This window comes from Tenrec ecaudatus, chromosome 9, assembly GCF_050624435.1.
Source record: "Tenrec ecaudatus isolate mTenEca1 chromosome 9, mTenEca1.hap1, whole genome shotgun sequence".
In the NCBI taxonomy this organism is placed as follows: domain Eukaryota; kingdom Metazoa; phylum Chordata; class Mammalia; order Afrosoricida; family Tenrecidae; genus Tenrec; species Tenrec ecaudatus.
The window spans coordinates 153887385-153914312 of NC_134538.1; the positions used below are offsets into that span (position 1 = coordinate 153887385).

At 48.1% G+C, this 26928-nt stretch overlaps 1 protein-coding gene, 1 long non-coding RNA gene and 1 other non-coding gene across 3 annotated transcripts in view; 1 reads left to right on the top strand and 2 right to left on the bottom strand.

Annotated features, from left to right (window-relative positions):
* Nucleotides 1-1068: 1068 nt before the first annotated feature.
* LOC142457331 (uncharacterized) lies at nucleotides 1069-6692 on the bottom strand. The gene is made up of 3 exons (XR_012786133.1): nucleotides 6516-6692; nucleotides 6183-6292; nucleotides 1069-5775 (listed from the first exon to the last, which is right to left on the bottom strand). It is a non-coding gene; the product is annotated as an uncharacterized LOC142457331 (long non-coding RNA).
* The window catches only part of TMEM140 (transmembrane protein 140), a 33819-nt gene continuing 13007 nt past the window's right edge, over nucleotides 6117-26928 (top strand). Inside the window, exon 1 of the mRNA XM_075558701.1 lies at nucleotides 6117-6507. Within this exon, the coding sequence (XP_075414816.1) occupies nucleotides 6464-6507 (44 nt within the window). The 5' untranslated portion in view covers nucleotides 6117-6463. The remainder of the gene's footprint in view (nucleotides 6508-26928) is intronic.
* On the bottom strand, nucleotides 9093-9230 carry LOC142457596 (small nucleolar RNA SNORA42/SNORA80 family). The gene has a single exon (XR_012786301.1). It is a non-coding gene; the product is annotated as a small nucleolar RNA SNORA42/SNORA80 family (small nucleolar RNA).

A 26928-nucleotide genomic window follows, 5' to 3' on the forward strand; every position in this document is an offset into this window, starting at 1 on the left:
ATCACAGACCACCCAGTGTCTTAGTCATCATACACTGTTGGGAAAAGCGCCCTTTCTGTTCTCAGGCTCTGAATTCATCCAGCGTTGGCTCACCATCTCCAAGGAGGGAGCCGTGAACCCTAGATCTGGAATAGCGTCTGTTGGTGCTTTTGGTCACCATCTGGGAAATGTCTGTGTACTGATGTACTATAGACTCCTCCATTCAGTATTTCCGTGGTTCTCTATGGCTGTCATTCATTGTCCTCTCTGATCGTCCTTTGTAACGCATTCCCGTCATGGAAATCGATCTTCTCCAACCAGGAAGAACAGAGGAAGGGCCACACATTCCTTTATTTGTTCTGCCTCCTTTCCCGTGACCACATCGCTATTTCCCGGCATTCCAACAAGCCGTGTTTTATGATGCTCCCAGAAACACAGCTCCACACCATGAGATCTCTGTCTGAATGCGACCCCCAAGCTGCTGCCTAAGGCATGGTGTCCGCGGAGCCCCGATGCGCCCCCTGCCGAGGTAGTCCGTTAGCTACCAGAACACCCTCGGGTTGCACTGTCTCTGGAAGAATTCTGGTTCCTCATCACTGTAAACGTTGCACTTTACTGTTTACATCTGCCTGGTTGCAACCTGTTCACCATAGATGGAGGCTCCCTGGTGGCACCAGGACTAGAGACCTGGCTTGCTAACCCAAAGATAGGTGGTTCAAACCCACCAGCTGCTCTGCCGAAGGAAGATCCTTCTGAGATTTGCAGCCTTGGAAAACTCTGAGGGGCAGGTCTCCTCTGTCCTAGAGGGTCTGAGAGTTGGAATGGACCTGTCAGCAGTGGGTGTGGTTACTCAGAAAGGGCCAGCAGAATAAAATGGGCCAAATCCCAGACTAAGGGAAGTGGAAGAAACCTCCCCCACTGCATGACAGTATGCTCTACTCCGGCAAACCTCCGATGTAAGTCGCACGGGGAAGGCCTGAAGCTCAGAGAGTGTATGAAACCTGTCCGTGTGAGGCTGGGTTGACTAGAGAAACAAGTCCAGCGACACTCAAATGCAGAAGGAGCAGCTTTATATCAACCAGGAGTCTTACATCCAAAGAAGGCACCTCAGCCCGGTCCAGCTCAAGCCCCAAGTCCAATGCAAGCCAAAGTCGCAGGCCAGTGGGGCAACAGGAAGCAGGAGGATCGCAGGCCAGTGGATGCAGAGTCGCATGGATCCGAGGTTGGTGGAAACACGGCAGGGCACCGACACCTCTCTGGATCAGGTGGCCCACACGGGGCCGCCCCTCCTGGGCCAGCAGAGTCCTAGCGGGCAGGACGGCAGAGGGCAGAGCTAGACGGTCTCTGTTCATTGTGCTTGCACACAAAGACTTAGGACATGAAGGAGGTGTCGTCAGGCTGTGACTTGATTGACAGGGTTGCCTCCATCTCCTAGCCAGGAGTGTCTAGTTGCCATAATCATACTGCTCTGACCCCACAGCACCCACAGGGCCCACTGGATGCCAACATGGATGCTTTCCGCTCCTATCTGCTCTCTCTCCACAGCCTCAGTGACCAAAACCTGTCCCGCCATTCAAGTTGCTTCCTCTGATCATAGAATTCCCATACCCAGCCATGTGTCTTTCCTTCAAGGGTCCCATAATATAGCTCGCCCTCACGGGTTCCCAATCTGGTCTTTCTCTGAGAGCTAAGAGCCTAAGCTTAGAAGAAGGATGAAGATGCCAATGCCAGAATCATCATCTAACGTCCTCATTCAGTCCCAATCCTATTATGAAATGTGTCCTGGAACTAGTACCGGAGTGTGCTTCAGGAGTAGACAGCTCGGTGGACCACACCTTGTGGAATCCAATGTCTTTATTAGGAAACCTGTCGTTTGAGGAATTCCAGAAAGCCTTGGAGTATTTATTTTCCTCTCAGAATTCTCAAACCCAACCTTGCCATGTGTCCCATCCATCTAGCCGGTCTCTTGTTTCCTCTGAGTTTCTAACATCTGTTCTGGTGGTCTCGGAGCCAGTGAAATCCTGTCTCTGGAACCACCCAAGCCCGTCCTGGTTTGCCTTCATGGAACGTGTTCCAAGAGTTGGTTGAAATCAAAGTTAGAGCTTCTTTGGGCTTCACAATTACCTCTTGGTAATCAGACTACGGACGGCTTTGATTTCCTTTACATGTCTGTGTTCGCTTCAGAGACAGTGAATTTTATTATCAGGAAAAATATTATGTTTTAAAATGCATGAGGATCTCCATTTCCATCATTTAAGAAGTGCCAGCTCATGGACCAACCCTCCCTCTTCTCAACAACAACAAAACAATCCCACTACCATCTAGTTGGTATCAACTCATAGCCACCGCACATAGGGATCCCACGGCTGTAAGTCTTTATAGACAGAGATCACCTCATCTTTCTCGCTCAGATCAGCTGGCGAGTTTGAACTACCGACCTTGTTAGCAGTCCAACATTCAACTGACATCACCACCAGGACGCCTTCCCCTCCCTCTCAAGTACCTCTACAAAGGGACACAACACATAAGATGGTTGCTTTTGAAAAGATGGCGGACAGCACAAGGCTGATCTCATGTACAAGTCGGGGCATATCAAGGAAGAGTCCTGAGTAGACCACAAAGCTCCAATCCACCCAGAGACTTGAGAGTTTGGTGAAAATCCCAGACATTCCATGGAGACACCCCCTCCCCCCAGGAAGACCAGCCAACCGGGTACTAGAGCATCCTAAGGAGGTAAAAGTCAACCGCAAGGGCAAAGGTATCCCATCAGCAAACTCCTCCAGCGCACAACTAAGCATGCTTTAGAGGAAGATGCATATCCAGAATGTCTGTAACAGAAGGTCAAGCACGGATGTAAGGTAAAGGTATTAAGGAAAAACACTGAAAGGCACTTCTCATCTTCAGGTAAACAAAGCATTGTGGCAAGAAAGCAGAGTAATGCAAATGTTGAAAGGAAGGACAGACGGTAGGCACCTGAGAAGCATGGGACCAGGAAGAAAGACGAGAGCTTTGGCTTACGCCCTTGGAAGTCGGTGGATTCAGCCTCACACGGAAAACTCAAGGAGTGCCCGTAAACCATGGTAACTGCCTAAAGACTCGGCTAACACAAATGATTGGATTTGCCTTTGGAAGCAGAGGAGGGGAGATTTGAGGGGTCTCTTGTCAGAGAAGGAAAAGTCCCTCCAACACAAGTGATAAAAAAGGGGGTAGACTACACCCCGGAAATGTGTGAGACCCAGAAACACTGTCATCAAGGCGCGCACAAGTCTCTGTATCTGAGTCTTTGAGCTAGGTCCTTATAACTGGACAGAGGTATTAAAACACACATTCCTTTCTGTATTGCTTCACGCCCCAGCATCCGGGTTTTAGAGCAATGATTTTTATTAGTAGGAGGACTGGAGGCATAGCGGTTACATGTTGGACTGCAATCCAAAAGGTCGGCAATTCGAAGCCACCAGCCACTCCACGGAAGAATGATAAGGCTTTCCACTCCCATCAAGAGTTACCATCTCAGAAACGCACAGGGGTAGTTCTACCCTGTCCTACGGGGTTACCATGCGTCGGAATCAACTTCTTGGCAGCAATTTTTCAAGTGTTCCATTTTCTTTTTTTGTTTGTTTGTTTTGTTTTAAACGTTTTATTAGGGGCTCATACAACTCTTATCACAGTCCATACATATACATACATCAATTGTATAAAGCACATCTGTACATTCTTTGCCCTAATCATTTTCTTTTCTTTCTTTTTTTTTCCCTTTTCTTTTTTTACATTTTATTAGGGACTCATACAACTCTTATCACAATCCATACATATACATACATCAATTGTATAAAGCACATCCCTACATTCCCTGCCCCAATCATTCTCAAAGCATTTGTTCTCCACTTAAGCCCTTTGCATCAGGTCCTCTTTTTTTCCCCTCCCTCCCCGCTCCCCCCTCCCTCATGTGCCCTTTGTAATTTATACATCGTTATTTTGTCATATCTTGCTCTATCCGGAGTCTCCCTTTCCCCCCTTCTCTGCCGTCCATCTCCCAGGGAGGAGGTCACATGTGGATCCTTGTAATCAGTTCCCCCTTTCCAACCCACTCACCCTCCACTCTCCCAGCATCGCCCCTCACACCCTCATATGTACCAGTGTACAACCTCTGCCCTATCCAGCCCTGCAAGGTAGAATTTGGATCATGGTAGTTGGGGGGAGGAAGCATCCAGGATCTGGGAGAAAGCTGTGCTCTTCGTCGGTACTACCTTGCACCCTGACTGACCCATCTCCTCTCCTAAACCCCTCTAAGTGTTCCATTTTCTAAGTACCAAGTTCCAGTGTGCCCGGGAGAAAACTGATGCTTTGGTGTCAGCAGAGCCCCCAGACCACGGCCGCTCCTCCCCAGTACATCTCCTCCTCCTAGATCTGGTGTTGCCAAGTGCCATCGAGTCCGTCCTGACTCCGAGTGACCGCTGCTGCCCCTCTACCAAGATGATGCTCTTCTCTAGGGACTGGGCTCTCCTGGTCACGTGTCCAGAGTGTGTGTGACAAAGCCTCCCCACCCTCCCTTCTAAGGAGCATTTGGCTAGACTTCATCCAAGACAGATGTGTTGATTCTTTGGGAAGGCCATGGGACTTGCAATGTTCTTCCCCCTCACCAGATTTCAAATGCCTCGATTCTCCTGTGGTCTTCTAGAGCTGGCACGCCTCGGTCCAGGCTGAGTTTTCAGCAGAAATTCGGACTGAGTTTCACACAGGATGAGGTAATTTTCTACTGCCTTCACCAGCTGGCAATGACATGCGCAGTGAGCCAAAGAAGCAACTTTCACTTCTGACTGAGAACCCCTGCGACTGCGAAACTGTTTTGTTGTTGTTGTTTTGTTATTGTTAGGTGCTGTCAAGTCTATTCCACTCAGTATGGACCCTGAACCACCTCCAAGGTCATGGCTGTGTCTGAGCCCCATCTTTGCAGCCACGATGTCACTCCATCGAGCTGACAGCCTTCCTCTTTCATCACAAGGCTGACAGGTCCCTTCCGATGACCTGCCCAAAGGAGAGGAGGTGAAGTCTCACTGCCCTCGGCTCTAAAGCACATTCTATACTCATTGTTCTCAGCCAGCCCTGTGGTTCCAACATCCTGGCTTTTCTTCCGTCTTCCTGGTTCATCGGCCCGCTTTGGTATGCGTGTGAGGTGATGGAAAATACCGTGACTTTGGGCGGGCAGGTGCTGGTTGAATACTTTAACAGATCTGCCCCGTGTGATGCCATGGCTTGATTTCCTGGCTGACGCTCCCATGGACAGGGATTGTGGGTGCAAGCAAAACAGATCCTTAGCAAGACCCATCTTTCTCCACTAGTCATGACGTCGTCTGTTGGTCCGTTGGATGGGGGGCAGGGGGGATTTAGTTTTCTTTGCTAGACTGTGATCCATACTGATAAGCTATAGCTTATCAATAAGCGCTTCAAGCCCTTCGTGATGACAGCAAGGATGATCGCTAATGAGCCTTCCTCCAATCCTGATGCCGCGTTCTCCTTGGTACAGGCCAGCTTCTTGGCTGCAGAATGAATTAGAATGGTGAAGGCCTACACCCCTGACACGTGACACCATTCCTGATTTTCAACCGCCGCAGCCTCCCCTGGTTTTGTGGGAACACGGTGTACGAGGACAATGAGGCGCTCTAGAAATTCCATTCCGCACAAGGCGGGTGGCGATCCCCACAGTCGACAAGACTCAGGCGAACACCGGCCTGGCATTCTCAGACTTGACACATCGGCAAAGATCTACCGCCATTCACATCCTGTTCCGAATCTGGCCTGCAAAATAAAAGCTTCCTTCAGCTCTTATTTTTAAATATAAGAGATGTGGCCACCACCACCCCCCCAGTCAGGGCCCTGGCCCTGACCACCAGTGAAAACAACACAGGGGGCAGGCAGGTTCTCGCTGTCTCTGTGTGTGTGTCTCTGTCTCTGTCACACACACACACACACACACACACACACACACACACACACACACACCAGACTTCTGAAGAGAAAGGACAAGTAGCATGCTCCCCCCACCCCCCAGGGAATGAGTGGGAGGGAACCAGAGGAAGGGTGGACCAGATGACCTTGAGAAACCCTTCGGAAGGTTACTCTGGCTCTGCTTATCTGCACCTTTGCACATTCTAAGTGTCCCCTGTCCCCAATCACGGGTGGTAGAACCAATAAAAAGCCCTTACCTGGTTCTTCAAAGCTCGGCCTGGGGGCTCTAGCAAGGGTGCAGTTCCGTGTGTGTTCAGGAACAGACAGAAGTTGTTTACATTCCTTTCTGGAAGTGGCGGCCAGCTCGCTGAAATGAAAGTGAAATCAGCTGACGATGACATCAGCAGAAATTAACAAAGTTCAGAGCCGTTTACTTAGGCACTCTGGGCTCTCTGGTGGGGGGTTCCCACTGCCTGTCCCCTGGTTTGGGGCCTGACATTTAAAAGTCAGAGAGGACGAAGACCAACGGGCGTGGCAGATGCTGCTCCTCTGCTCATCGGGGGTCCTCGCCGGCTTCCTGCGGTAAGTACCTGCCTGCCAGTAGCCCAGTGGCCCGGTGGCCCCGGAGCCTGCTGTCTAGAGAGAGGAGCTCGCTTCTCCAAGGTCCATAGTTCGGCAATGACAGAGGAGAACTGGCCTTTGCAGTTCCTGTGGTCTTCTCCACCCCCGCTTTCAGGAAAGGATTACTGCCCACCACCTCGGCTCTCTCTTCCTCTCCCCCCACTGGTGCCAGCATCATCACCCAGGGCGCCTCTGGGCAGAACTCGGGAAGGGACTGCATGGAAATGCTCGGTGTGTTAGAAAGGCCTGTGGTCCCAGGACCCAGGAGAGTTTAGACCCAAAAGCTGCAGCTGGTGTCTCGGTGGAAATTCATGGGTGCAGGGTCTCAAAGATGCATGTGTTTTGCTGTTTTATGCTGCCTTAAACCTGCCCAGGAGACTCGGGTGATTCGGGGAGTCTCTTGAGAGTAAGCCAACTCACGGGACAGGGCAGAAGAGACAGCGAAAATCGTTCTGAGCTGCTAACTAGAAGTGCAAGGGTTCGAATCCTCTTGCGATGTTGTGGGAGAAAGATGAGGCTGGCTGCTCCCGTAAAGACTGGCAGCCTCAGAAACCCACAGGCGCAGTTTGACTTCCTCCTCACGGGTTGTTATGAATCAGAATGGGCTCAGTGGCAGCGAGATTGTTTGCTTTGAGACCCCTACCAAGGAGACAAGAGTGGATTCTGTGAAAATCTGCTTCCCGAAACCACAGGTCAATGGGGTGTTTTCTAGGCAAGGTTTGTGGGCCTGGGAATCTTCTGGAGCAAGGAGGTTTGAGATGGGCTGGTCTGGTTCTCCGCTTCTTCTCCTGCCTCGTGGGGCTTGTCCACATTCCAGCTGCTAGGAGCATGGCCGAATTTTGTCCTTCAAATGGAGGTGGGTCCGTTTCCAACTTCTAAGGAGAAACAGCCAAGGTTTGTCAATCGAGCACAAATTCTAACAGAATCTCAAGACTGACCAGAGGAGAGCAAAGGGCATGGAGCCCCAGCGGTCCTGGGGAGCCCCATGGGGCTCTAGTTCCCTCTCTTTTCTCTTCAGAATTCCCAATCTTGGGAAACGGGGTGTTGTAATCATGAGGCTACTTCCTGCTGGGTTGGAGCAGTGAGAAGGTGTTTGAGAATCCACAGGGTGGACCAGGCAGGGGGACAAGTGCTGAAACGGACATCAACCTTGGAGCCCTGGGCCCCTCCGAACCGCTCAACTGACTGGTGCCACCGGTGCCGTGTTAGAAACCTCTCAGGGCAGGGTCAGGGTGTCTTCAACCTTCTGTGAGCTTTCCACCCGCTCCCAAGGTAGAGTGCAGTTCGAACAAGACCTTAGGGAGCCAGGCCCTGCAAGATAAAGGAGATAAGATCAGGTATTTTTCCACATTCATGGTGGGTCTTTGCAAAACAAATCCTTCCCGTCCCATATCAGAGAACAGGATTAGGGAGTCACAGCAATGGGTGCTGGCTCCTCCTCTTCTCCCCCACGGGGAGCCCTCTTTACGGAGGTGTCATGTACCCAGGACTTAAGTACCGTGAGCTTCAGTGAGGGAAACACTGACAGGACAGTCCACTTGGGGCCGAGTTAATCTCCGGGTTTGCTGGACTCTAGGACCTCGTCCTGTCTCAGAGCCGACTGGAGGGGTCTGGTCTCTAGGAAATGAGAGCATCATACTGGAAACCCAATGGTTAATAAGGGACTACAAGGACTCCTGATTTTCTCCTTTTAATTAAAGCACCAGGGTCACAATTGTTTTTCCCCAACTCCATCCATCCAGTTAAAGGAAGGTTTCCTGAATACTAATTCACAGGGGCTCCAGGTGAGCCTGCTTTGGGGGCAGTGCTGGTTCTGAACCAGGCAAGAGGAAGTACCTGGTCCTGGGTTACATTCGTTTCCAGTGATTGCAGCTTTCAAGGGGAGGGAAATCCCACTGTAAGTCTTAGCGCTCACGCGGCCACTGTCCCTGGGGAACTTTTGCAACTAACACACGCCTATTGTTATTCTGGATAGACAAAGGAAGCCGAACCTGGGGAAATGGTCCCCTTCAGAAGCACTTTAAAAAAAATAATTTTATTGGGGGCTCAGACAACTTTTATCATAATCCATAGATAAGCAAATTTGTACATTTGTTGCCATGATCATTCTCAAAACATTTGCTTTCTACTTGAGCCCTTGGTATCAACTCCTCATTTATTCCCCTCCCTCCCTGCTCCCCCCTTCCTCATGAACCCTGATAATTTATAAATAATTATTATTTTTTCATATCTTACGCTGTCTGACGTCTCTATTCACCCACTTTTCTGTTGTCCGTCCCCCAGGGAGGAGGTTATACATAGTTCCTTGTAATCAGTTCCCCCTTTTTACCCCACCTTCCCTAGACCCCAGACGCTTTATCTTTTGATAGGCGGGCACCATCAGCTTTCTTCACTATATTTGCTTATTCACCCACTTTGTCTTCAGTGGTTGTGTCGGGAAGGTGAGCATCATGGAATGCCAGTTTAATAGAACAAAGTGTTCTTGCATTGAGGGAGTACTTGAGTAGAGATCCAATGTCCATCTGTTACTTTTTTTTTTTTTTTTTCACAGTGTAACCCACTTCAGTGCCTGAAGCCCAAGCCACAGGGTAAAGCCAGGCAATGGTTCGGGGTGATAGTTTGCTTTCGCATAGGACACTCTGAGAGGACCATGGATTGGACCTGCCACAAATCCAAACCCAAGCACGGTCCATCTGCTACCTTAATACTAAACCTATAAATATTTGTACATAGATCTATTTCCCCATCGTCATATATAAATATATTTACATGCCTATATTTAGACCTCTATAAATGCCCTTTGCCTCCTAGTTCTTTCCTCTATTTCCTTTTCCTTTCCTCTCGTCCCACTATCATGCTCAGCCTTCATTTAGGTTTCAGCAATTCCTCTCAGTTTTATTCCTGAGGTAGTTAGTTTATTGTGCCAACCAGGCCGATAAACACACGTGGGGTTAATGGAAGGGCGGAGGGATAAATGGCTCGGTGAGCCTCGTTTTTCTAGTTCTCGGGTCTCTTGCTTTGTGATGGTGCAGCTGCTTTAGCAGTTCCCTGCTTCAGCTGGCAAGGCTGACTTCCTGCAAGATATTCCCAAGAAGAAGCAACATGGACCTACCCTGATGCAGCCCTGGGTGCTGGAGCAGCCATGTGGAGACCCCTGCCAGCACTGAGATGCTTACACACTCACTGACTCAGCTTTCCTCCTGCAGTCGGCGTCATTACGTCTGTTTTGTGAGATGGAGGAGGACTTTGTGAATTGGTGTTGGACATATGGGTTAATGTTGGACTTGTGGGCTTGGGCAGCAGTGGGTTGGGATGTTTTCTTGATGAGCATTTAACTTTAATATAAAACTCTCTCTTATACATGAGTTACTGTAGATTTGTTTCTCCAAAGTACCCAGATTAATACAATTACCCTTGATCAAGCCCTACCAGGCCTCTTACACTCTCCTCACCACTGATTTTGGATCACTTGTTGCTCCCGTTTCCTGGGTTTGTTAACACCACTTCCTTTTCCCCACCTCCCCACCTCCCATGTCCCCCTGGAACCGTTGATCCCATTGTTTTCTCCTTCAGATTGTTTACAGAAGCACCACCAATGCTTCTGCAGGCTAGCCTCTCCCCTTCTGTTGAAGGAGTCCACAAGCCGCTCTCATGGTCCTGTCAGGCTTATGATCTGCTTTGGCCCTGAGCTGGGCCGGAGCGCCATCCCTTCTCTCCTGGATACTGTGGTGAGAAGCCTAAGTCTTATCTGTCGACAGATGTTCGGGGTTAAAATCATTTCTTGCAGCTTGCAGATGTATTCTCCTGGGGTGGAGGTGGTGTCTCTGAACATCATCTCATTGTTCTGGTAGACACCGAGTCTTCATCCAACAGCTTCTTCTAGGTCCTCAGAAGTGTATTCATATTCAAAAGAGCCCAATCCTAAACGACAGACAGAGCCAAACCTGGCAAACTTAGAGAATTGGGTGACTGGCTTTGCTGCAAAATTGCAGTGGGGGTTCTCTCTTGGCTCTGGAGACCCTGGGCAGTCTATGGCACCGCCTGAGAAGGCACTTGAACTGTGTCTAATCATTGCAAGATTCCTGGAGTAGGCTGGGCTTCCTTTTTTGAGTTTTAGTTGGTAGCCCTCTTATTATTTTTTAAATAAATCATTTTATTGGGGCTCTTTCAGCTCATAACAATTCATGCATCAATTGTATCAAGCACATTTGTATATATGATGCCATCATCATTTTCAAACCATTTCATTTCTGCTTGAGCCCTTGGTATCAGCTCCTCTTTTTCCCTTCCCACCCTCATGACCCCTTGATAAATTACAAATTATTTTTATTTTCATGTCTGACACCCTGTGCTGTCTCCCTTCACCCACATTTCTGCTGTTCATCCCCCTGGCCAGAGGTAGACAGTGGGGGGTGATAAGCCCTCTTTCCTGATAGATAGTTTTGTGTTCTATTTTTTTTGTTCGCTGTATAAATGAGTTCGACAGTTTTTATTATGATTGCTTTTGAGCGCCACAGAGTTGATTCCAACTCACAAGCTTGGTGTTCTTATAGAGAAACAGATCTCCAAATTCAAAGGTAAATTATAGAAACATATTTATTAAGTCTTAAACATGGCAAAAATAAGACAGAGCTACTCCATCCAACTAAGGAGGGGCCACTGCCACGAGGTCATAATGGTGTCCAAGGATTTATAGAAATAAGAGCGCTTAAGAGGACCTGGGAGCACAAGGGAATCGTCACAAAAGCATGGTTGGCAGCAGATCAAAACATCACGGTTGCAGGCGGACGACAGAGACAGGAACGGGACCATGATTGGGACAAGTGGACTATGTTAGCTAGAAGCTAACATAAGGATCGGTTGCAGGCCCTCTGCCCACGGCAGTCAGGACATACTCGTGATCTCGCAGACCCAATGCCCAAAGCTCCACCAAGTGCACACCCAGGCAAATCCTGAAGGGCTCTCTGGACTGGCTAGGAGAACAGTGTTAACTTTCTAATGTACTCTGCCCGTGGGCAAGGTTACTGATGTTGCCAGCTAAATGGCCCGGAAGACATCAATGGAGGTTGAATCTGTGTGGAGACTCAAGGTGGATTTAGGACTTCCAAAAATGCACAGCCTTCTGAAACATTCAAAATAAAACCCAAAACTAAATGCACCGCCACTCGGTGCCCTGCTGGCATAGTGGTTACCCATTGGGCTTTGACCTTCAAGGTCAGCAGCTCAAAACCTCCACACTCTCCTCCGAAGAGAGAAGGGGCCATTGTCGGTCAGAATCAACTCCGGGGCCATGGGTTTGGCTTTTTGAAATTCACTGCCATTACCTTGAGGCTGGCTCCTGGCAACCCTGTACGACAAGGTAGCCCTGCCTCGGTGGGTTTCTGAGCCTAACTCTTTATGGGAGTAGAAAGCCCCATCTTTCTCACTCGGCATGGCTGGTGGTATCACACTGCCGACCGTGTAGTTAGCAGTCCGGCAGGTAAGAATTTAAGCTCTATCACAGTGTGTGGCACAGAGAAGGTGTAGGCTTACCTCTTTCTCCAAGTGAGACTCTTGTTAGGGCCGCGAGCAGAAGGGGGGAAGAAGTCTCGAGAAGTCTGAAAGTCTCAGCACCATCCCCTGCTCTCGGCAACCTTGGTCCACGATGTCACCTCTCTCGGGAGCATCCCTGCCCTGGGGTGTCATTTCGGGGCTGCTCTGTGAGGTCAGACCTGCTGGAACGTGTGTGGTGTGAGTTGTGCGGACACGGTTGAGCACGGGCTCCCTTCGCGGTGGAAAGGAGCATGTCTGCCGGCAGCCTCAAGCTTTGGGGTGTGTAAGTGGAGAGCCTGGCATGCTTCATCCTTTTGGACAGCTATCCAGTGCCCATCTCCTTGCTCAGGAAGAGTAGCACACAATTTAGGATGTATACCGTTGGCCAGAGAAGAATCAATGCACTCTAATGATGGGGCTGGCGAAGAACATCGAAAGTCCCAAGGACGTTTGAAAGAACCAACAGCCAGAGAGAGGCTCCTTAGAGGCCAGAAGGGCGAGACTTGGTCTCACGTACTTTGGACGTGCTGCCAGGAGAGACCAGTCCCGAGAGAAGGACATCGTGCTTGGTAAAGCAGAGGGGCAGCGAAAGGGAGGAGGGACGGGTTGGCACCGTGGCTGACAACGAGCCCACATAGGAACAAACTGTGTGGACGGGGCAGGGCTGGACAGTGGGTCGTTCAGTTGCACATAGAGAGTCCCTGTGACTTGGAACCGACTCAGCCGCAGCTAACCACATGGTTGTTCAAGAGCGCAAGAAGAAGCGTTCCTCTGGAGACGCTCTTCAACGAGCCGGCCAGCCCTTACCGGGCCTGCACCGTGCAATACACTGTGGACCTTCTGGAAATGCCCGGTCTGGGGGAAGGCTCCCAGCGCCTTTCCTTGTGTCGCACGCACGAGTCGGTCAAAAGCCAGCATGCAGTTGGTTCTCCACGGGCTTGAATGTCTTTTGTTCACATGCAGGGGGCTGACGCCCCTCCTCCTCCCTGGGACTTTCTAAATTGCCCACCAGAATGAATCACCCACCTGATCCGGCACCATCTTCATAAGCGTTAGGTTTGAGCCCATTGTTGCAGCCACCGTGTCCATCCATCGACCTCGTAGGTGGCCTTCTCCCTTTGTATTGCCCCTCCGCTTTACCAAGCAGGGTGCCCCTTCTCCAGGGACTGCTTGTGGTCATCATTTCTCATGCAAGAGTCAATCCCAAGGATTGACGATATCCCAAAGATCCAACACTCCCAAGATGCTGTTCGGCTCAATTGCTCCCCCCTCCTTCCTTGAGGACAGTGTGGGGACCATAACCTGCTAGGGGACTGCCTTGTTTTCACGGAGACAGCCAGGAGGAACAGTCGTGTTTCTCTACAAATATCAATGGGCTTGCTTTTGAGTTCCATCGGCCTTTGTGTGTGCACACAGAGCACGTTCACAGTTTTCTCCAATTAACAGAAACAGCCTTTTGTTCCAGCTCTGCCCCTGCCACTCCCCAAACCACGGCTGAGAAAGGAAGACCTTCAGCCATGTGGTTAAAACAAGAAAACCTGAACTTAACATCTCTTTGTAAAAAAAACATCAACTGCTCTTTGCAGCTGCCAATGGAATCAAGGGTTGGTGTTTTGTTTTTTCATTTTGGGGGAGAGCTTTCTGACAAAGCAGGCTTTGTGGGGTGAAGGAAGAAGGGTATCTAAACAGAGGGCACCATTTGGCCACTAGCCTGACTGTTTTTCTAGAAAGGGATCTGAGCTGGGGGCTGGCCCTCCTGTGCTCCTCAGGAAGTGGCCCTCGTGGCAGCCTGCCTGGCCCCCAGGCCCTTGGGGTTGCTGGGCTGGCAGACAGAGACAGGTCTGCCAGCACTGTGCATGGAGCTTCCCTGGGGTGGTGGGAGGGGGGGGCGGGATGTAGCAGGCTGGTGGCTTAACATAAGGAGGAAGAGCCTGTGCCCAGCCAGCCATGGTCCCCTTGGCCCCCTCCTCCTGCCAGGGTGTCAGCCTCGGAGGAACCCAGTCTGATTCAAGAGTGAGATTTCTATGCAGAAGGAGGAAAGTAATTTTTTCTGTAATTTGTAAAATTGTGAGAGAGCAACTTTCATGATTTCTTTTTTTTAAATTTTTAAATCGTTTTATTGGGGCCTCATACAACTCTTATCACAATCCATCCATACACCAATTGTTTAAAGCACATTTGGACATTCATTGCCTTCATCAGCCTCAAAACATTTGCTCTCCACCCAAGCCCCTGGCATCAGTTCCTCATTTTTCCCCTCCCTCCCTGCTCCCTTCCTCCTTCATGAACCCTTGATAATTTATAAATTATTATTTTGTCATATCTTGCCCTGCCCGATGTCTCCATTCACCCACTCTTCTGTTGTCTGTCCCCAGAGAGGAGGTCACATGTAGATCCTTGTAATCGGTTCCCCCTTTCCAACCCACCCTCCCTCCACCTTCTCAGTATCACCACTCACACCACTAGTCCTGAAGGGATCATCCGCCCTGGATTCCCTGTGTTTCCAATACCTATCTGTATCAGTGCACATCCTTCGGTCTAGCCAGATTTGTAAGGTAGAATTGGGATCATGATAGTGGGGAGGAGGAAACATTTAGGAACTAGAGGAAAGTTGTATGTTTCATTGTTGCTACATCACACCCTGACTGGCTTGTCTCCTTCCCAAGACCCTTCTGTTACGGGATGTCCAGTGGCCTACAGATGGGCTTTGGGTCTCCATTCCGCACTCCCCCCCTCATTCACAATGATATGACTTTTTGTTCTGATGATGCCTGATACCTGATCCCTTCGCCACTTCGCACAGGCTGATCGCACAGGCTGGTGTGGGCTTTGTTGCTTCTGAGCTAGATGGCCGCTTGTTCACCTTCAAGCCTTTAAGACCCCAGATGCTGTATCTTTTGATAGCCGGGCACCATCAGCTTTCTTCACCACATTTGCTTATGTACCCATTTGTCTTCAGCGATCGTATCATGGAGGTGTGCAGTCAATGATATGATTTTTTGTTCTTTGATGCCTCATACCTGATCCCTTTGGCACCTCATGATCACACAGGCTGGTGTGCTTCTTCCATGTGGGCTTTGTTGTTTCTGAGCTAGATGGCCGCTTGTTCACCTTCAAGCCTTTAAGACCGCAGATGCTGTATCTTTTGATAGCCGGGCACCATCAGCTATCTTCACAACTTTTATGATTTCTACATTGACTGCCAGACCATTTCAAAGACAATAAAAGTACTTTCCAACTGAAATTGTATATATATATGAATATATATTATATATATGAATAGCTACAGTGTCCCATAGGATCTCTGGAAACTTTGAAGAAATGTCTCATGTGGTAGTAGGTACCCTTCAATCCCAAATCTGAAGGTCAGGCCAAAGTGAGACAAATGCTGTGTCCCGAGCCAGGTGGCCAAACTGTCTAAAAACCATAGCAGGTCTTGCAAATGCTCCTAAGGAGCGTAAATTCGGAGCACCACTTTTGCAGAAGGCTGTGAAGAACTGTGGAAACCCAAAATCCATTCGCAGAGTCTCCAGAGCAGTTAAGCTTCCATGGAATTCCTTCTACCCTTGCCCTCCAGCAGAGCACCTTAGAAGTGGATGCCCTCCACCCTCTCCAGCCAGCCCAGGCAGGAGCCATCGCTCTCAGTACTTGGCCTGGGTGTGTCCCTGATGGAGATCGCCTTCCCCGGACTGCCCAGGAGGCCACCTGGCCATTCTCTGACTGCCTCAGTCACAAGACCCTCGAGCAATCTTGTAAGCTCTTCCCAAAGTGATTGCCCTGCTTGAGCCCTACAGAAGAAGAGTCTGCTTAAAGGAACAATTTTGAAGGGGAAAAAAATCAGATTAGTCATTTGGGGCTAGGGGAGGTCTTGTCATTATTTCATCAATGTTATAATGCATCTGTCTCATGCTTATAATTCATTTGTCACTCCCTTATTTGAACAACTTAAACCCCAGTTCTTCTGAAGAGATCTCACCTCAGCTAAGTCGATGTTTCATTTGGTGGGAGAGGACCAAATCATTCCTACCATATAACGTGATCCCACCACACACTTGATTTTGTAGACTCTGCTACAAGGGTGTTCAGTGAATGTCTGTGGCAATTCATGACTAGAAGCAGAAGCGGGTGGGTGGTATCTCTCTCACTGAGGTGATGTCACTCGTGTACACTTCCAGTGTACACGAGGACACACTAGGGAAGGCCAACCTGCCCTTCAAAAAGACACTCATTATTCCTTGGTGTTACTTCTGATGGCTGAAAACTTTTTAGTCAGTTCTTACAACATGGCCCTGCTCAATACTCATCTTCATGAAATGATCACTGAAGATAAGGTGGTGAAGGAAGCAGATGATGCCCGGCTATCAATTGGAACCATATCTGGGATCTTAGAGGCTTGTATTCAAACAAGCAGCCACCTAAGTGAAGCATCAGCTAAGTCCACATGGAGGAAGCATACCAGCCCGTGGGATCCAAAGATGACAATGACAAAATTTAAATATGACGAAGGGAGAAGCATCAGAGTTTAAGTTGTGAACACCCCATTTGTACAAGGCTATGGTGGACAGCGGGAGCCCAAAATCCATCTGCAGAGCATCGAGTCAGATTAAGCCTCTAGTCTAGCACATTCACTCTGGCCACAGATGAGGGACTCGAACAGCTTTACAATCAGACAGCTAGTATTGTACATTTGATTATGGTGGATCGATATCACACTTGATCAGTTGACCTCCCTCTTGACCCAACCTGAATTTGCTCCAGGCTCAAATATGTCTTGCTTATGATAATAATAAGATCATTTTCTTCTGGCTGTTTTGTTTTTGTTTTTTTATTGTTTGGGGTTTCCCAGGCTGTAAAGCACAGCAGGAATGGAGGCACAGAGACAATAACTGATACAATGGTTTATTGGAGGTAGGTGTGGGGAGTGGGAAGGATGAGAGGAATTGGGGAGTGAACACTGAATGCAGGAGGGGGCAGGGAGCCCTCGATCTGATTGTGATGATGTACGTACAACTCATTCTAAAGGCGATTTAACCATGGAAATGCATGATATGTGACTATGCCAAGAAAACCACTAAAAAAGGGGAAACGGAAACCCAGCTTGACCAACTGTCACCAGGGGGAAAGCAGAAAAGCTGTTGCTTAGGGGGCATTGATTTCTGTTAATGGTGGTGGAATAGGATATCGATAATGGTTGTGCAACATGAAGAGTACAATCAACGGCATGGAATTATACAATGTAGAAGTTGTGGAATTGGAGAACGTTTTGTTGGGTATATTTTTGCCACAATTAGAAAAAAATACATGAATAACAATGAGCACAAGGAAGAAAATGTTCCAGAGTTGACTGTGGTGATACTTATACAACTCTTCTTGATATGATTAAATTATTGGATTGTGTGACGTGTGGATGAAATACTACTAAAACTGTTTGTTTTTTTTTAATTACTTGTATGGATCCCCCCACCCCATCCCACGACGCCATGGGTGAATCTGCCCTGTATAATGTTGCCAATCATGCATTTTTGCACAAATTTATTTTCCATCTTTGGTGATCCAGGCACTAGAGCAGGGGTCCTCAAACTACAGCCCGTGGGCCACATGCAGCCCACTGAGGACATTTATCTGGCCCGCCAGGTGTTTTTGCCCCATTTGTTTTTTTTGCTTCAAAATAAGATATGTGCAGTGTGCATAAGGATTTGTTCATAGTTTTTTTAAAACCATAGTCCGGCCCTCCAATGGGTCTGAAGGACAGTGAACTGGCCCCTGTTTAAAAAGTTTGAGGACCCCTCCCCTAGAGATTTCCTAGTTGTAGGCTTGTACAGCATTCTCATTGGTCCCATCAAAGGGACCGAATTAGGAAACCTCCCTGGATGAATTGGACTTCGCCTTAAACACATCCAAAGCAGATTAAAAGACCAGAAATACTCCTCTTAACTTAAAGCCAAAACGCCCTGGTGGGAGAAGAAGCCAAAAACTGCTGCCCCACGGGCAGGGCCTACGGCGTCCCTGGCCTTTGGTTCAAGTGTCTATTGCGCTGAGGTTGCTCCTTAATGGACAGCTGGAGATGCCCATCCATTTTCTATTTTCATGTTGCCTGTCCTTTTTATGATGGGTCTTCTCCTAAACTTTAGACTCGCTGCCATTGCGTCGGTTCGAACTCAGAGCAACGTTGGAGGACCGGTGAGAAATCTCCCGTGGGTATCTGAGACCGTAAGCCAACGGAATCGAGAATCCCATCTTTCTCCTGAGGAGCCACTGGCGAGTGTGGACTGCTGACCTTGCGGTTAGCCCAACGCATAACCCACTCCGCCGCCACACCTCCTAGCTGTGGCTCAAAAGACTTCATTAAGAGAACTCGGGCTTTTACCGGGGGCAAGAGTAACAAAGTCAGCAGTGAGGATTCCTGTGTATAATCCACTGATTGAACTCCTGATTATTATCAGAAGAATAAAAGGTGGGGGTAATAGTCTGAAAATATTCCTAACGTTAGGACCTCTAATGAGGGCTGCCAGGTTGTATCCCAGAACAAGCGGAGGCCTTTTCCTGTCCACCATTGTTTTATGAGCAAGCTAGTTTATTACACTTTTTTTATTGTTATTATTGTGTTTGGGTGAAAGTCTATAGAGGAAATTGGTTTTCCATTCAACAACTTAAGGACACTTTGTTTGTGACACTGATTGGTGTCCCCTCGATGTGACCAGACTCACTCAGCTCTCCTCCGTCCTCCGACCTTCGTCCCTGCCCCTTTATGCCATTGGACAAAGGCTGCCCTTTGACTTTCCTGCGGTTCGTTGTTTCCGGGAGCTTGTTCCAAACTGGTGTAATTTATCGTTCCCTCTATAGCAGAGGTTCTCAACCTTCCTCCTGCCGTGACCCTTTCATACAGTTCCTCATGCTGTGGTGACCCACCCCCCCCAACCATAAAATTATTTTCATTGCTACTTCATAACTGTCAGTTTACTACTGTTATGAATCGTCGTGTAAATATCTGATAGGCAGGATGTATTTTCGTTGCTGCAAATTGAACATAATTAAAGCATAGCGATGAATCACAAAAACAATATGTGATTATATATTGTGAAATATTTATTTCTAATGACAAATAAATGAAAATTTGTCTTGAAGCATGGTGTAGCTTGACTAACAGGCTTAATATAACAAGAGTGAACGACATTGCTACATTTTGCGATGGTATGCGTAAAAAGCCAACGTTAATGCGAAGGTTGAGATAGCTTCTTTCTCATCAAATCATAAATTCTTAGGCAGTCTGCAAAAGCACGACAAAGATCATCTTCCACAATAAGTCTACTTCTGTATTTAGACTTGATAAGCAACAAGCTGGAAAACCCTGTTTCACAAAGATATGTTGTTGGAAATGGAAGAAGAAGGCACAACACAGTCTCAGACAGAGCAGGATCTGACTGCAAGCACTTGATCCAGAATTTTGTAACTGGCATTGTAGAGAAATCAGTTCTCCCAGCATCGCTGTTAATAAGTTCAATGAACTCCTCTTGTGCTATCTCAGGAACATCTTCAACTTTGACTGTGAATGGGCTTCTGGCAAGTACAAATGGGATGTCAGTTAAATTTTGAAAATACGAAGAAATTTCATCTGCAAATATGTGCAAGTGTTCTTTCACAGAAATTATCATCATAATCCTTTTTTTCTGGTTCAATGTCATGTTCCTCAAAGAAAGCAGATAAGGTAGGCAACATGTAAATTTTATTTTCATCCAATTTTTTTGGCCAAAGCTGAAGTTTCATTTGGAATGATGGATCTCTTCAGACAAATCAAGGCATGTTGCGTTTGATCCTTGCAGTGATACATTTAATTCATTCAAGATGGCAAAGATGTCAATCAAGTAAGCTATTTTCTGCAGTTCACTTTTATCGCTGAAAAGGGCTTCCAACTACGGTCTTGCTTTCTGATTAAAAAAAAAAAAGTTTTGAGTTCCTCACGTAGCTCTAAAACACTTTGTAAAACATTTCCTCTCGACAACCATCTCACTTCAGTGTGAAATAGCAGAGCATTATTCGGTGCAATCAACTCATTGCACAGTTTCTCAGTCAACTGTTTAAAGTGCTCACCTTTACAAAATTGACGGAACTTATGACGCTTTTCATTACTTCCTGTAACTCTTGTGGCAGCGTCGTCGTTGCTGTTTGCCAATGAATCATAGTGAGTTCCGATGACTTTTGGTGACCCGTTCAGTACCAAACGTTGAAATCCAGATCGACATCCTAGCATGGCTGGAGCACCATCTGTGCAAACACCACAAACCTTTTCCCAAGAGATCTTAAGCTCTTCCAGAAATGAACCAACTGTGTCGCATACATCACATGCAGTAGTTTTTTCAAGAGGTTTGCAAAAAATAAAATCATCTTTAAAGTCGCCATCATTAGTATACCTCACGTAAACCAGTCACTGCGAACAGTTTGCAACATCTGTAAATTCATCAAGCTGGATGCTAAATATTGGAGGTGGAACAGATTTAATTTCCTGGATTACCTGATCAAGAACATCAGCAGACATGTCATCTATTCTCCTGTGGACAGTGTTTTTAGATAAGGAAATTGAACTCAATTTTGTAACAAATTTGTCTCTGATCATAACTCAAACAATGTCTTTGACCAATGGCAACAGTAAATTCTCAGCAATGGTGTGAGGTTTCGTAGCTCTGGTGATTCTGAGTGCCACCACATATGAAGCTTTAACGACTGCTAAGTTTTGTTTGTGGTATTTGCCACCAGTGTCAAGTCTGGCTTGCTTGAGTCCATCAGTTTTGCTTCTAAAACAGTTGGTATCCTTGCCGGCAAAGCTCGGATGCTTGCTATCAAAATGGCGTTTTAGTTTGTTCGTCTTCATAGATTCAGCTGATGTAACTTCACAACAAATAACACATTGTGGTTTCTCAATTCCTGCTGTAATTATTGAGATAAAACCATACTGTAAAAAATCCTCACTATAATTTCTTTTCTTAACATTCTTCTCTACATGGTCCATTGTCATGGGATGGTTTGCTAATGAAAATAATATATAACAATAGCTTTAATAATACAAAAAGATACATGGCATAGGTCAGTCATTACAGTTCATTAAAGTTTCCTATAATTTACCATTCTCTGTGTTGTTGTTTTTTTACATACCCGTTACTATCACAAGAAAGCAGTATTCACATCAACCACAGCTGAATATAAAAAGACCAATCAGTATCCAGATTAAGTTCCCATGGTACAGATTTTTTTGCAGTAGTTGATGATTTTACAGTACATGATTTTACATTTGCCCAGTAATTATAATTCATGAAATGTTGTTTTATCTCCAATACTGCTGCTTTCAACACAGTAGCTACTTTTAACAGAGTTGCTGCTTTCAACACAGCAGCTGCTTTCTTACAGTAACTGCTCTCTACACAGTAGCTGCTCTCTACATGTGTGACTGGTCCCCAGAGGTACATTAGGGCGCCAACCCTGTCATGTACACCTGTATTTGTATGGGATGTATGCGGTGGGATTGGTGCCATGATGTCATCACACTGGGTACTCGTATGTGGGTGTATCTGTGTGGGGGCGGACCCGCCTGGAGACAGATAGAAGAGTCTTGTCTCAGTTCCTAAGACCATTGGAAATATATGTTTTCCGATGGTCTTAGACGACCCCTGTGAAAGGGCCATTCGACCCCCCAAAGGGTTGCGACCCACAGGTTGAGAAGCACTGCTCTGTAGGCTAGCGTTTGACTGGAAAGCGATCCTCGTGCACTGAGAGGCAGTGTCCAGGTCCTGCTTGGAAAAGGGTCTATGGACCATCGTCTCGATGGTTTCTATGTGCAGTTGTGATAGGAAAACCCATTGTTTTTACTTGGCATCTTTAATTACATTGGAAAGGTATGGATTTGTTTTCCATGTTGATTAACCACGTCCATTCCTTCCTTTGTGAATTATATCTTCATATTCCAAGGTCAGCAGTTCAAAGCCCAGGCCGTCTGGTCCCATAAGCATGTATAGTTTGAGAAACCATAGGAGCAGCTCATGTCCTGCTGGGTCGCTAAGGGTTGGAGCTGACTAAATGGTAATGGGTTTGCTTTTTGCTGTTGTTGTTGTTTAATGTATATAGTAGCTGTTATGGGAAACATTTTCTATACTAACTATATAAGGGTAAATCCACAAAATTTTGCTTTTATGGTTCCAGTTCAGACATTCACAAGTTTATTCCAAACAAAACATGTTTAAATGTCTTGGGGGAGGGGGGAATTCCTAGGGAATAATTCATAGAGGCAAGGATGGAAGACTTCGTCTCACGTACTTTGGGCATGTGATCAGGAGAGACCAGTCCCTGGGAAAAGATATCAGATTTCGTGAAAGAGAGGGGCAGTGAAAAGGAGGGAGACCCTTGACAAGATGGACTGACACCGTGGCTGCCACAACGAGCTCAAAGATCATATCGATTGTGAGACAGGCACAGGACGGGGCAGTGTTTGTATTGTTGTGCACCCAGCCACTATGAGCTGGAGCCTATTCGGCAGCACCTCACAACAACAAGGAATCCTAGGAGCCCTGGTGAGGTTGTAATTACCTCGTTGGTCTGCTAACCACAAGGTCAGATGTTTGAAACCATCAGGCTCTCAGGGAGAAAGATCAGGCTCCTTGCTCCCATAAAGATGTCCCGTCTGTATTAGTCTGGGTGGACTAGAGAAACAAACCCAGGGAGATTCATATGTGTACAGGAAATAGCTGTATATGCAAGAGCAGTTCAGTATTGAGAAAACATCCCAGCCCAGTCCAGACCACGTCCATATGTCTGATATCAATCTAAAAAGGCCTGTTCAGACTCATAAAACACATGCAATGATGCTGAATACAAGAAGATCACAGGCCAGTGGGTCCAAACGTCTTGTGGATCCAGTGGCCGTAGAAGCATCTCAGCGCTGGCACGGGTCTCCACGCGGCTCCCCCAGTTCCCAGGGCACAGGGTCTGTCAGAGTAGTGCTATGCGTCTCGTCAGTAGAACGTCTCTCAGGGAGTCAGCAGAGAGAGAGCGTGTGTCTCCTGCCTCCAAGGAGGAATTACAGGAATCCTCAGAATCCACAGGGGAAGGTCATGCCCATGCACAGGCCTCATTGGCTAGACAATGATTGACAGGCTAGACTCCACCCCTTCACTCATCCTCCCAAACTGACGACTGATTATGTAACTGCCACAAGTCTCAGGAACAAACACGAGCCGCGGCTGTTCTGACCTGTCCTATAAGGCCACTCGGGTTCAGAATGATCTTGATGACCGTGCGTGACTGAAGGAAGCCTCCTGATGGGTTTCGGTTTTGGTTTTTAAATGAACTTGTCTGTCACTGAAGAGTCCAAGTCCACTTCCGTTTTACTTTCCCTCCTTTCATGGCCACTCAGACCAACCTTTAGACAATTTGGGTGGTTTTAGTCAACGGACGCAGGACAGACACAGGGGCTTAGTGGGAAGAACTTTTGTTTTTAATCGACAACAGCAGGGTGAGAAAAGGGCTAGGGACTGTGCCCTGAGGAATTTTTTTTCCATCCTGAGAAGATATCTGCTCGTTCTTTAGGGGCAGCAAGGGCCTGGCCCCACCCACCCACCTCCCTGACCTCTCCCTGCAGACTTCTTTTTTTTCCCCCAAACTCCAAGAACATTGCAGGGGAACTCAATGTGCGTCTCTGGGGGATTCCAAGGCAGCTGTTTGGACATGGTGTAAATGTTGGAGTGGATTTCTTCAGGGCAGGAAGGGGTGCTCCACTGCCATCAAGTCCATTCCAACTCTTAGCAACCCCATCTGGAGTGTCTGAGGCTGTGGAAATCTTTACAGGAACAAACAGCCTCATCTTTGTCCCACCAAGCAGTCGATGAGTTTGAACTGCTGACCTTGTGCTTAGCAAGCCAGTGCTTGTTCCATCAGGTCACCAGGGTCTCTGAGGTACACATTAGATAAGACTCCATACTAAACTGAGAAGGAATATGAAGAGAGAATTCCCAGTGGGAGGAATGTAAATACAGGGAGAAGGAATGTAAACATTGAGGGGGCTAACTACCAGGGGACGATCAAATGAACTCTTAAACAAGGCTCCAAAACACAGATCCGAGGACTGAGAAGGGGGTGTCTTAGCATCGTACCATCTCAGCGAGCCATTTGAAAAGTACTGCAAACAGCCAGGTGGGAACCTCACTGGTCCTTTCTTGGAGGATGGAAGTGAGGTGAGTGGAAAGACCCCATCCGTCGGCATAGCCTCCCTCCCAGCCGCCCTTCACACCGAAGGTGAAGGTCATAGGGACGAGGCAGTCAGCTTAACTCCGGTCTGAGGGACCGAGCATTTGTCATCACACCTCCTCCTCTGGCCTCTGAGTGTTGAGCTCGAACTACATCAGGAAGCCTGGGTCTCCCTCTGCGAACGGACTCAAAGGAAATACTAAGGCTTCACAGCACGGATGGGAAAATGGAATGAAATGATCATGGAAACAACAGTGAGAGACCACCTCGCACTGACACTCTTAGCAAAATCACACACACACACACACACACACAACACTGAGAGACCACCTCGCACTGACACTCTTAGCAAAATCACACACACACACACACACAACACTGAGAGACCACTTCGCACTGACACTCTTAGCAAAATCACACACACACACACCAGAAAAAAAAAAAAAGCTAGAAAGGTGGATGTGGAGAGATTGGAACGTGCACCCATTGCTGGTGGGCCTGGAAACCAGGACGGTGCTTCCTTAGTGGCCATGAAATTTACTTGGCATCACATCCGACGAAATCAAAAGCAGACCACGAACAGGTAGATGCGTGCTGGTATTTTAACAGCAATTCCTGTAACAGCAATGAGATGGCGACAACCAAAGCACTCTTCTGAGGAGGAATGGATACCTACCCTCGTACACTCGATGGAATGGTGTGCATCCCTGAAAAAACAACCCCACGACTGTCCCAGCTCAGAGGAGAGTCTGCCCAGCAATTTAGTCAGCCTCCTAAAGATCCGTATTTTGTGACACTATTATTAGAAAGGAAAAAAAATATTTTCACTCCAAAGGATAAAGACTTTGAAGACCAGGACAAGGCTGGGGGTGGTGGGGGAGGGAAGGGGAGAGGAGAGGGACAGGGAGCAAAGAAGGAAGGGTGGGGAGTGGGAATGAACAAAAAGTAGAAGCGCATGCACAGGAGACGGGCATTGCTGGGGTACGGCCACTCTTCCGGAGCACTCCAATGTACGAACGCCCCAATCTCTCCACATGCTCCTCTCTGACTTTTATTATTTTCTGGTTTGGGGGGGGTGTGTTTGCTAAGAGTGTTGGTGTGAGGTGGCATCTCACTGTTGGGGACAGGGGAGTTCTGTGGGATACATTCTTCTTTTGTGAGTTTACGTTCCACAAGCAAAAGGGAGTGGGGAGAGATAAGACCCCGGTGTTTTCCCACCCGTATTCGGAAGCCCCCCACTTCTCTGCCACTCAGGAAGAGCATAATGTGTGAGTCCGGGTAGACTAGAGAAACAAATTCATAGAGACACTCATATGTGTATAAGACAGAGCTTTATATTCAGAGTAATTATTGTATATTAAGAAAACAGTCCAGATCAAGTCCCTAAGTCTGATATTAGCCCATCTGCCCAATACCAGTCCATAAACCCCTCTTCACACTCATGCAACACAAGCAATGACACTGAATGCAGGAAGATCACAGGCCAGTGGGTGGAAAGTCTTGTGGATGCAGTGGCGGTGGAAGCAGCTCAGTGCTGGCAGGGGTCTCCACGTGGTTCCGCCAGCGTCGCTCCATGTGGCTCGTCAGCAGGAAGATCGGGCAGAGGAAGGAGTCAGCACTCCTTGCTCTGCCCTGTGAGCTCCTTGTTGGGGTGGTGGATGGGGGGGCATTGGCAGGGGGTGGGTGGGAGAGGGAAATGAGTCACTGGGCAGCCGGTTTGAGGAATTAACAAAAGTCACTGTCCTGAAGAGGATTTCTACCCAGGAGGAAGCCCATCCTCATTCCTGGCCTAGGAGGCCTCGGGGCCTGGCCGCTTCCAGGCCGCTCCTTGCCCTTCTCTCTTCGCCTAGGCTGTGCCCACCGGAGCTGTGCCTCATGCCCCGCAGCGCTCCCCTGGCTCTCCCACCACACTGTTCCAGAAGGTTCTTCTACCCCACCCCACAGCCTCCAAGCAGACATTCCTCCTCAGAACCTCCCACCAGTCCTTTCCGACCCCTGGCATGGAGAAGGGGCTCCTCACGCCTTCGCCTTCTTGACTGTGGTCGTTCTGGCAGCAGATGGCCAGGCCCCGTTCTGCAGCCCCTCTGGGTTGATCCAAACCACCCACCTCTGGGTTCACAGTTCACGGACCATTTGTGCCACCCGAGACCTCCCAAAAGATCACGCCAAGGGTCATGCCACATGCACGGAAACAGAAGTGCCCATATCCGACCGCCCCTGGCGTCCCCATAGAGCCACAAGGCAGGGGTCAGACACGGCTCCACGCTCCATGCTCCTTTACCTACTCGGGTGCCACCCATTCCCCAGCCCACCCCCACCCCGGCACCCGACTTCTATGCTGGGCTCGATAATTTGTGTGAGTGGTCCCACGGAACTCACAGACAAGACTCATCATTATGGAAGTTTGCGAGGGAAATTAATAGGCTACCACAAGTCAGGATCGCTGAGCATTAAGGATACAGGTATTGGTCCACAGCAGCACGTCTCTCTCTGGTCCTCAGTCTCTCAGCCACACGGCCCCTTGGCCTTTGCCTCTATGGGCCAGGCAGCTTGCCTGTGGCTCTGCCCCCCAGTTCCGTAGTCTGGGGCCAGATGAGGAGAAGGAACCTCTGTGGTCTCGGG